We start from the raw sequence: 10,218 nt of genomic DNA on the forward strand, positions 1-10,218 counted from the left end.
CCAGGTCCTGCCCATCTTCTCCATGTGCGCCTTCACCCTGGGCCTCACCACCGCCTTCCTTGGGCCGTGGGCGGAGCGCAAGGGCCCGCGCATGGTGGCGACGGCCGCTGGTCTGGCGTGGGGCGGCGGGCTCATGCTCACGGGTCTCGGTACCATGCTGCACGAGCTGCCTCTCCTCTATCTCGGATACGGCGTCTTTGGCGGCATCGGTGCGTGCACTGTGCTTGTGTGTGTGCGCATGTGTGATCGTTGTGAGCCCGTGATTGCCTGGTATTCTCACCACATCACCTCAAATCCACTGGCAATGCGGCCAATGGTTGATTGCTCTGCAGGCTGGGGTCTTGGATACATCAGTCCCGTGTCAACGCTCATGCGGTGAGCTGCCACACCTTTCTACAGCACAGCAATGCGTGATCCCCTATCACATCCACGCCAGCCACAAATTGTGCACACATGTACACCCAAGCACACAACATGTCTCTATCTTCGTCCCTCCCTCACACATATTCCCCCACACCACCACCACCACCACCACGTACACCACCGCACATCATGCCACCGCGGTGCAGCTGGTTCCCTGACCGGCGCGGGCTTGCGACGGGCCTTGCCCTGACGGCGTTTGGCGGCGGTGCAATGCTCGCCACACCCGTCAACGAGGCCCTCTTCTCCGCATTCTACGAGATGCCAACATACCTCGGAGCCGTGAGTGCACTCGTGAAGTTGCCTGTTGTTGTTGTTGTTGTTGTTGTTGTTGTTGTTGTTGTTGTTGTTGTTGTTGTTGTTGTTGTTTGTTTGTTTGTTTGTTTGTTTGTTTGTTTGTTTGTTTGTTTGTTTGTTTGTTTGTTTGTTTGTTTGTTTGTTTGTTTGTTTGTTTGTTTGTTTGTTTGTTTGTTGTTGTTGTTGTTGTTGTGGCGATCTGTGCCTGCTGTAGATTCGAGACGCTGAGCAAGTGGTGTTCCGCCATTCAATCGACTCGTCATCCGCGCTTCCATCACACAACCATGCATCCATCCTCTGTCCAGGTCGACAGCGTTGATCTCGTGACGGAGAACGGGCGCCGCTTTGCTGATGTTTCTGGACAATTGCAGGAAGTCGTCATTGCCTCGGCCACAGACCTCTCCAAGGCCGGCATCAGCGGCGATGCGGGCGTTTATGCCGTGGGCACGGGCAGCACTGGCGCTGCCAAGACGTTCTTTGCACTCGGCGCATCGTACCTCACCCTCATGCTTGCCGGTGCCATGGGGCAGCGTGTGCCCCCAGAGGGGTGGAAGCCAGAGGTGCGCCTATGTGGGAGGGAGAAACAAATCGTGTGTAGCAGCGTGTATGGGCGAATGGTGGCGAGTGTGTGTGTGTGTGTGTATGTGTGTGTATGTGTGTGTGTGTGTGTTGTGTTGTGTCGTGTGTGTGTGCGTGTGTGTGTGTGTGCTTGCAGATGACACTCGCTCACCTAACCGCCTCTTTTTTCTTCTAACTGCAGGGATTTGTTGAGCCGAAGACAGAGAACAAGATGATGACGAGTGGAAACGTGCACTACACAACGGCGCTCAAGACGCCACAATTCTATCTCCTGTGGCTCGCTGTCGCCGGCAATGCCGTCGCAGGCGTCACCGTCATGTCCTGCGCCAAGAATATCATGACTGACGTGTTTGGCTCAGCGCTGCCGCACATTGTCACGGGCACGTTTGCTGCTGGGTACGTGGCTGCGCTCAGCGGCATCAACATGGTTGGTCGCCTTGGCTGGGCTGCGGCGAGCGACTATCTTGGACGCAAAAACACGTATTTCCTGTTTGGTTTGGGCATCCCAGTCATGGCAGGCCTTCCCTCCCTCACAAACTACCTCATCGAGAAGTGAGCCGTGCATTCGTGTGTGTGTGTGTGTTGTGTGCATTGTGTGGTGTGTTGTGTGTGTGTGTGTTGTGTCGTGTGTATGTATCTATTTGTCTGCCTGTCTATCTGTCTGTCTGTGTGCGCGTAAGGTTGTGCATCGTACTTGATGTGCGTGTGCATATTGGAGTCTGCTCACACGTCCTAATCCAACGCCACCATTTCCGCCACCACCCATCACCTGCCAGCCCCGCCACCACCCCGCTGTACATCTTCGCTGCCGGCACTGCTCTCACCATGAGTTTCTACGGCGGAATCTTCTCAGGTCCGTGTGTGTGTGTGTGTGTGTGTGTGTGTGTGTGTGTGTGTGTGTGTGTGTGTGTGTGTGTGTGTGTGTGTGTGTGTGTGTGTGTGTGTGTGTGTGCGTGGGCGTCTGCTTTGTGTGTGATTGCAGCAATCACCGCCATCACGTTCACCTCACATGCTGCCTACCCACCAACCCCCACTCCCCGCACACACACCATCGCCAGTGCTGCCTGCGTATCTTGCCGACATCTTTGGGCAGAAGCACGTTGGTGCCATCCACGGACGACAGCTGACGGCGTGGAGTGCAGCCGCGCTCGGCGGTCCTCTCCTCCTCTCCACTCTCCGTGACTCGTGCGTTGAATGGATGATGAATGGATGATGACGGTCATGATGGTGGGGATGTTACTTGTGATGACGGTGGTGATGGGGCTCACATGGATATGGCAGAGAAACGTTGATGATCAAGTGCGAATGTGCAACCAATCACATGTTCACACATCCAAACGTTCACCCAACAACCATTCACGTGCCACATGGCCTCACCCAACCTGCGTTTAGATCGTACAAGGCCGCGGTGGACGATTTGGCCGGAAAGTGCGACCCCGCCCTCTTCCAGACAAAGTTTGGCGCGCCCATGTCATCGCTCTCAGAACTCGTGGATGCAAAGACCGTCACTATCGGTACGGACACGGAGACATTTCCGTTCGTGTGGTTGTTTGTTTGTGGTGCTCGCTTGCCTGTTTGCTTGTAATATGTGCGCGCCCCGGCAAGTCGAACGTGGTCACACACCTCGTGTATGCCAACGCTCTCACCGCTTGCTTCATCTCATTCACCTCCGACACCACCTTGCACCCACAAGGGAGCCTGATGGAGATTGCGCCTGCGGGGACGCTTGACCCAACGCCGTCCCTCTACAACACCGCGCTCTACAGCATGGCCGGCCTGCTCACATGTGCCGTCCTCTGCAACGCCATGATCAGGTGGGTGGGGGAGGGATGTGTGTAGGGGGGTGTCTGTGTCTGTGTCTGCCTGCCACTGTGTGTGTGCGTGCGTGCGTGTGTGTGTGTCTGCCTGCCTCTGTGCGTGTGTGTGTGTGTGTGTGTGTGTGTGTGTGTGTGTGTGTGTGTGTGTGTGTGTGCGTGTGTGTGCGTGTGTGTATGTGTCCGTGCGTTACGTGTACGTGTGTGCATGTCATTCTATGCATGCTGGCATACTTCATTGATCTCGCCACATGCATATCACTCGTTCACTCGCCCGCTGTCCACCTGACAGGCCTGTGGACCCCAAGTATATGCTGAAGGAGAACAAAGCCCCACCACCACCAGCAGTAGCACCACCAGCGGCGGCAGCTACGACAAAGCAGCAGTAGCCAGGGAGTTGTAATCGCGAGTGATGCAGAGGCCTAAGTCTTGTGCATGTGGGGTGTTATCATTGTTTCTTCGTTCCGTGCTGTGCTGCGCTGTGTGCAACGTTGGCGCATATTTCTCGGTCGGTCACGATTCTCTGTGTGTGAGGTGGAAATGGTACACGCACATACCCCAACGCAACGGCAGTAAACAACCCGCTAGTTCCACCCACATGTGTGTGTATGTGTATGTGTGTGTGTGTGGCGTGGTAGGTGAAGTGATTTGGAGAGTTCCAGTGTAATTCATCCGCAACCATTCACGCTCACAGCTAAAGGGAAGACACCACGTACGCGTGAGATTCAAACACAACACAAGGCAATACGAAACCACTGCACAACAACAAAACCACAACACATGAACAAACACCAACACCAGCGCCTCCAGTCCAGTCGCAGCAAAAACACAAGTCCTTCGCGCTGTTATCGCGTCATCAGTCCATCTTGGACAGTTCAAATCGCGTGTGCATCAGCTCCTGCGCCACGCAACAAAACGCCAGCGACGACAGCACAGGTGTGAGGTGTGTATGCATGTGTGTGTGCGTGTGCGTGCGTGTGTGTGTCTGTGTGTGTCTGTGTGTACGTGTGTGTGTCTGTATGTGCGTGTGTGTCGTTTGCAGTTGACCGTCATCTCCATGCGTTCATGACCATCACTGAACTATCAACAACCACACCCCCTCCGCTCCTACGTCTCGTGTCCACCACAGCACCTCATCGGAGTCGAGGGGAAAGCTGGGGAATGTCGTGTCGCTGACCATCGTGCTTGGGATGTTCTCCTCAACCCACTTCAGATCCTCATCCTGGATGCACAGCGGCGGTGGTGGTGAGGTGGTGATGGGACGGTGGAAAGGTGTAGACAGAGGTCACACACAAACACACACACACACACACACAAATACAGACACATACACAAACGGAGAGGCACGCACACGCACACACACGCACACATACGGAAGCACAGCCGCTCACCTCCTCGGGCAAGAGCGGGAGCTGGTGTTGGGACTGGTGGCGGTTGGAAACGTTGCGCTGCTTCATTGCGTCAGACTGGAAGTTGGGCACAACCTGATGAACACACACACACACATGCACACACACATGCACACACACATGCACACACAAACGCGCGAGTACACACGAGCATTGTGCAAGGATCCGTGAGAGAACATGAGGCAAGACGATGATGATGTGTATGCGTATGCTGCACCGCCAAGACCAAAAACTAAAGCGCAATCAACACCACATACACACACCAGCAAATCCAAGGTCAGCTCCTCACACACACACACAAAGCGAGGCACCTCGTAATCGTCGTCTGCGTTGTCTGCGTCGAGGGAGTACGCATAGCGCTGGTTGTTGAGCGTCGGCCGCCACAGGTACAGAATCACAACGAGCAGGCCGAAGAACAGGAAGTGCAGGTAGCTGGTGGTGGTATGGACGAACAAGTGTGAGTGCTTGTGGTGATAGTCAGCCGCAAAGCGCAGCGCACAGATGTTGAATGTGTTCAATCATCAACCACCATCACCATCACCATCACCACCAAGATCATCATCAAGACGACAAGATGGCGGTGCAAACTCACCCCTCGTGGTACCAGGCGGTGCGCCAGTCGGTCGTGTCGTCGAACGAGAGCCAGAGAACGTAGATGATGCCGGCAACAACGCCAATGCCAAGCGCAATGCGAAATCGCGAGTAAAGCAGCAGCTTTGTCGCGTTGTTCCTGACGAGACGAGGAGGAGGAGGAGGAGGAGGAGGAGGAGGAGGGACATGGTGAGGAAAGCGGGTGATGATACCCTCCATCGCGTCGAACACACAAACACACACACATACACACACAAATACACATCCACACATATGACACACCTGAGCATGAGGATTTTGATTGTGTTTGAGAGGGCGAGGAAAATCCACCAGAGAAATCCCGTCTCCAGGACGGCGAGCGGAATTGCCATCACATTCTGCACCTGGTCGCTCGCGTCAGAGGTCTGGCCGTTGTTGATTTGTGTGTATGTGTGCGAGTGTATGTGAGTGTATGTGAATATGAGTGTGTGTGTGTGTGTGTGTGTGTCAGCGTGTGACGCCACGTGGGTCATTGATGCACGCAAACATGTCATGCGCATGTGCACCACCATCACCACCATCACCACCACCAGCAGCACCTTTGCCAGTTCCGACGCGATAAAATACGCGGCGTGGAAGAAGAAGTAAGCGCCGCCAATGACAGTGATGTACTTCACAGCCCCGCCCAGACGCGGTCTAATGGCGATGGTGATGGTGGTGGTGGCGATGATGGTGAGGTGATGGAGGGTTGAATTCCAGTTTACGGGCACCTCGCGTGCACATACATGTGCTGTCCACCACTCACAAGCACACATACGAACGCACACACACACACACACGTGCACATGCGAGGGATTGCCGTATTGTGTTACACGTGTTGCTGTTCAACGCACTTGACAATGCCGTAACCCATGCTGATGATGAGGAGGAGCAGGCGGAACAGCGTCTGCTTCGCCGCCGAGAGAAGAACAGCAAACGCCTGCACACACACACACACACACACACACACACATGATGGCACACAGGGTGACACACACACATGCATACGTGCGAAGAAGGTGAGCATGAGCGAAATCCGAGGTGGTCTTGCATATGTTGTGTGTCACACACGAAAGAGCCACACGACCAAACACGCACGCACACACACATGTGACGCACACACGCGTACCATGAGACCGGTTGAGCGTGTGCCCTTGTTCTGGAAGTGGTCGTAGTCGGCGTAGCGGACAGACATCTCAATCATTCCAAAGAAGATGACGGCGCCCATCCAAAACTGGATGTAGAGCAGATCCTGCAGTGGTGGCGGTCGAGGGCAATATGGTGATGGTGGCGGTCAGGTGGTGGCGATTTGCATTGGCAGCTACGGTTGAAAAGGTCGTGGAGGGACAGGAAGATAAAAGCATACTGTACCACACCCAATCCACACACACACACACACACACGCACACGCACGCACACACACACACATACACACACACACACACACACACACACACACAGCACACGGCGGCACCTTGTAGTAGCAGGCGAGCATGACGGCCCAGAAGAGAGCGAGGCCGCCGTAACTGAAGCCGAGACCCGCGTACAGCGGCAGCAGCGGCACAAGGTCAGACGGAAGGTACCCGTCCACATTCTTGAACGTGGACGTGCCTGGAAGTGATGGTGGTGGCGGAAGTGGTGGTGGTGGTGGTGGGAACGGTGGAAGTAGTGGTGGGGATGGTGGTGGTGAGGGGTCAGCAGCAGGGGAAAGCAACGACGATCGTTTCCTGCAGATGCACACGCACACACACACACACACACACACACACACACACACACACACACACACACACACACATCAAGCGCACCAGAGATGGGGGCGCCGGTGTGTGTGATGTTGCCGCCTGATGACTCTGGGACGGACTCAATCCACAGCGTGTAGTAGCCGTCAAAGGCAAAGTGGCCCGTGGGCACCGTGACAACAGACCCGCACGTGCGGCAGCCAGACTGCAGCTTGATCTGACTCTCAAGCTGCAAATGTGCGCGGTCAAGGTATGTGCATTGGTAGTTGTGGGTAGATGTGAGTGTGTGAGGGCGGTGGAGTGATGCTCGAAGCATGCACGTCAGGGAAAAGCAAGTGGACAACCTCAGACACGACTGTTTGTATGCGACACACACACACACGCACACACGCACACACACATACACACAATAGAGAGAGACAGTAGCTTACGATGCGAAGACCGCTGGAGCGGTCGCACACGAGGCGCTGTGTGTCATCATCGTCATCGTCGTCACTGCCTGCCTTTGCCGCTGTTGTCGGTGCAGCCGTGGTCTTGTCACCACGTACGACACGTGGATGCACACCCACGCCCTGCAGGGAGCGGCGGCTACCGCCTCCCTGTTTCGGGGTTGTGGTGGCGTTGACAGTGGCGTTGGCAGTCGTTGTGACGGGGGCGGTTGTGGTCAGGGGAGAGGCTGCACATGTGTGTCAAACCGCCGGGGGGGGGGGTGAGAAAGGTGGAAAGAAAGACAAGAAGTCTCTTCGTGCACGCGAAGATACGAGCAATGTGTGTGTGTGTGTGTGTGTGTGTGTGTGTGTGTGTGTGCGTGTAGTTGTTGTGCACCTGAGCATTCGAGTCCCTCAGGGACGACGCAGGCGTTGGTAATGTTGGTGACGCCAGGTCTCTCCGTTGGGATCTCGTAGTATGGTGCAAACGATGACGCCGTCACCATGTAGGAGAAGTCGCCAACACACTCAACTGATGCAGGGCAGAGCAGTGTTGTGTGTGCGTGTGCATATGTGCGTATGCACGTGAGCGTCAAGTCAACAACACTCACACACACACACAAACACACACACATGCACAACGACACATGCACACATGCACACACATATGCGCAAACGTATGAACAAGCTGAGCCCACCTGCAAAGTCGATGAAGGGGCGTTTCTTGTTGGTCTTGAAGAGCGCTTCCGTGTGTTGATGCCAGGACCTGCCATCGTCGCCAAACTCGACGATGGCACCATGTCCCAGCTCAACCACGGATGCAAGCGCAACCACGGTGACAAGCACAGCGGCAACACAAGCGCCGCGTGTGCTCCACGCTCTCATGATCGTTGTCCCCTACCCCTGCGCTATCGTGCTTCCTCCTTTATCGTGGATGCTACTCCTCTGGACCTCTGTGCCTCTGGATCTCTGTGCCTCCGTGCAGTGTATGCGTATGTGTGCGTTGTTCGCTGTCCTGCACCAACCGTTATGTGGCAGTTCGCATAGCCATGAGCGTGTGTGTGTCAGCAGTACCAGTGAGCAACGCCAGCGATGAAAACGAAGGCGCTCAGCCAGCCAACAGGCACAGCCAACAATACGCTCTCTTTCTCTCTCTCTCTCTCGTGCACACCCACACGCCAGAGGTGTGCCTGCCACCTGTCACACACATGTACACAAGCACATGTACACAAGCACGACCAACACACAGTCGTCCAACAACGCACACCACTCACTCACTTTATTCGCCCACAACGAAGCAACAGCAGGAGCGAGTTGTGTGTGTTCCAAAAACGGCACAAGCGCCCAATACAGCAGAGGACACAGCAGCAAAAGCAGAAGCAGACAACAAGCAAGGCAGGCCAGCAGCCACGAGGTGCAGGTGCACTAAGCAAGCAAAGGCACGCGGATTGCTGGTGGTGGTGGTGGTGTGGTGGGTGAAGCAGTGAGCGCAAGAAGGGATCCGCAAAAGGGGTCACGCGATGGAGCAACCGGCAAAGCAGGCCAAGATGTCCACGAGCCCGTCTCGTGCGCACGCGAGAAGTGCAGCTGCGACCGCTGCTGCTGCATCGTCTGCAGCAAACAGCAACCGCAGCAATCATGTGGCAGGAGGGAACGGGAGTAGCAGTAGTGCAGTGAAGAAGCCAGAGGTGGATGAGACGGAGCCCCTAACCATGCCTCGCACAGCCAAGTCCATCATTCAGATCCTGCAGGATATGGGCATCCCATACTTTGAACCGCTCGTTGTGCCACAGCTCCTCGAGTTTTGCCAACGTATGTGCATGCGCGCGTGCATGCGTGTGTGTGTGTGTGTGTGTGTGTGTGTGTATGTGTGTGTTTGCTGAGTTGATCTGAGCATCTGTACATGTGTGCGCATGGATGCAATGCCATGACGCACGTTCACTATGACTCGTTGATGCCACCAGGATACATCCACAGCATGCTGGAGGACGGCACGAGGTTGGCGGAGCACCGTGTTGGGTCCGACAAGACAGCGGACAGCAGAGTCAAGGCTGCGGATACAGTCGCTCTAACTGTGGAAGACGTCAAACTGGCCATCCAGAGCAGGATAGACTTTGACAACTCCGCCCCACCACCACGAGAGGTGCGCACGTGCTTGTGTGCATGCTTGTGTGCATGCGTGTGTGTGTGTGTGTGTGTGTGTGTGTGTGTGTGTGTGTGTGTGTGTGTGGGTGTGTGGGTGTGTGTGTGTGTGTATTTGTGCATTGTATGTTGTTCAGCCTTTCTGTTCCTGCTTCCAGCCGTGGACGTGGGTGTGCTCGCATTCGACCCTTTTGTGCGCCCTTGTGGCTGCCATCATTGTTACGACTCACACCCCTCCTTCCCCCCTCCCTCTTACTCACTCTCTCATGCTGCCCTTGCCCGTGCTAGTATCTGCTTGAGATTGCGCGGGAGAAGAACGACATGCCACTTCCCCCGATCCCCGAGAAGCCCGGTCTCCATCTTCCCCAGGAGCGTTACTGTCTCACCAACCCCAACTACACCGTCAAGCCCGTACCGGTGTGTGTGAGTGTGTGTGAGTGTGTGTGTGTGTGTGTGTGTGGTGTCGTGTTGTGTGCAGCACACATGTGAGTGTGTGTGTGTGTGTGCTGCTTCACTGTGCTGCTTGTATACTCGTGTGCTTGTGTGCCTGCGCGTGTTCAAGTCCTTGTGAGCACTGACGAACGTGCAACTCATTCGCTTGTTTCAGAAGAAATCGCGGGACGCGGGGCCGTGGCCGAAGCACTTCACCAAGGTTTGCTAGTGGACACCAACTGACACGCTTGCATTCACCGATGCACGGGGCAGAAGTGATAGCGTTTGGGGATTGCCTCCTTTCAATTTCGTTCCGCACACACACACACACACGCACACACACACA

At 55.4% G+C, this 10,218-nt stretch overlaps 3 protein-coding genes across 3 annotated transcripts in view; 2 read left to right on the forward strand and 1 right to left on the reverse strand.

Moving 5' to 3' along the window:
- PTSG_03318 (MFS permease) overlaps positions 1 to 3,703 on the forward strand; it is a 4,692-nt gene extending 989 nt beyond the window's left edge. Inside the window, exons 2-11 of the mRNA XM_004995839.1 lie at positions 1 to 209; positions 333 to 375; positions 570 to 702; positions 1,023 to 1,277; positions 1,478 to 1,848; positions 2,073 to 2,149; positions 2,355 to 2,481; positions 2,689 to 2,810; positions 2,990 to 3,110; positions 3,403 to 3,703. The exon at positions 1 to 209 is cut by the window's left edge and continues 132 nt beyond it. Coding sequence (XP_004995896.1) covers positions 1 to 209; positions 333 to 375; positions 570 to 702; positions 1,023 to 1,277; positions 1,478 to 1,848; positions 2,073 to 2,149; positions 2,355 to 2,481; positions 2,689 to 2,810; positions 2,990 to 3,110; positions 3,403 to 3,499 — 1,555 coding nt within the window. The 3' untranslated portion in view covers positions 3,500 to 3,703. The remainder of the gene's footprint in view (positions 210 to 332; positions 376 to 569; positions 703 to 1,022; positions 1,278 to 1,477; positions 1,849 to 2,072; positions 2,150 to 2,354; positions 2,482 to 2,688; positions 2,811 to 2,989; positions 3,111 to 3,402) is intronic.
- Positions 3,704 to 8,619, reverse strand: PTSG_03319 (uncharacterized protein). Its single transcript, XM_004995840.1, has 15 exons — positions 8,577 to 8,619; positions 7,997 to 8,313; positions 7,696 to 7,830; positions 7,302 to 7,546; positions 6,937 to 7,099; positions 6,603 to 6,739; positions 6,258 to 6,380; positions 5,983 to 6,068; positions 5,689 to 5,785; positions 5,393 to 5,514; positions 5,112 to 5,249; positions 4,831 to 4,951; positions 4,502 to 4,594; positions 4,243 to 4,332; positions 3,704 to 4,008 (listed from the first exon to the last, which is right to left on the reverse strand). The coding sequence occupies exons 2-15, from the start codon at positions 8,181 to 8,183 to the stop codon at positions 3,967 to 3,969; spliced, it is 1,779 nt and encodes a 592-aa protein (XP_004995897.1). The 5' UTR covers positions 8,184 to 8,313; positions 8,577 to 8,619; the 3' UTR covers positions 3,704 to 3,966.
- PTSG_03320 (uncharacterized protein) overlaps positions 8,589 to 10,218 on the forward strand; it is a 2,675-nt gene continuing 1,045 nt past the window's right edge. The window contains exons 1-4 of the mRNA XM_004995841.1: positions 8,589 to 9,110; positions 9,263 to 9,441; positions 9,729 to 9,857; positions 10,048 to 10,092. Coding sequence (XP_004995898.1) covers positions 8,819 to 9,110; positions 9,263 to 9,441; positions 9,729 to 9,857; positions 10,048 to 10,092 — 645 coding nt within the window. The 5' untranslated portion in view covers positions 8,589 to 8,818. The remainder of the gene's footprint in view (positions 9,111 to 9,262; positions 9,442 to 9,728; positions 9,858 to 10,047; positions 10,093 to 10,218) is intronic.

The sequence above is a fragment of the Salpingoeca rosetta genome, assembly GCF_000188695.1.
Source record: "Salpingoeca rosetta unplaced genomic scaffold supercont1.7, whole genome shotgun sequence".
Taxonomy (NCBI): domain Eukaryota; class Choanoflagellata; order Craspedida; family Salpingoecidae; genus Salpingoeca; species Salpingoeca rosetta.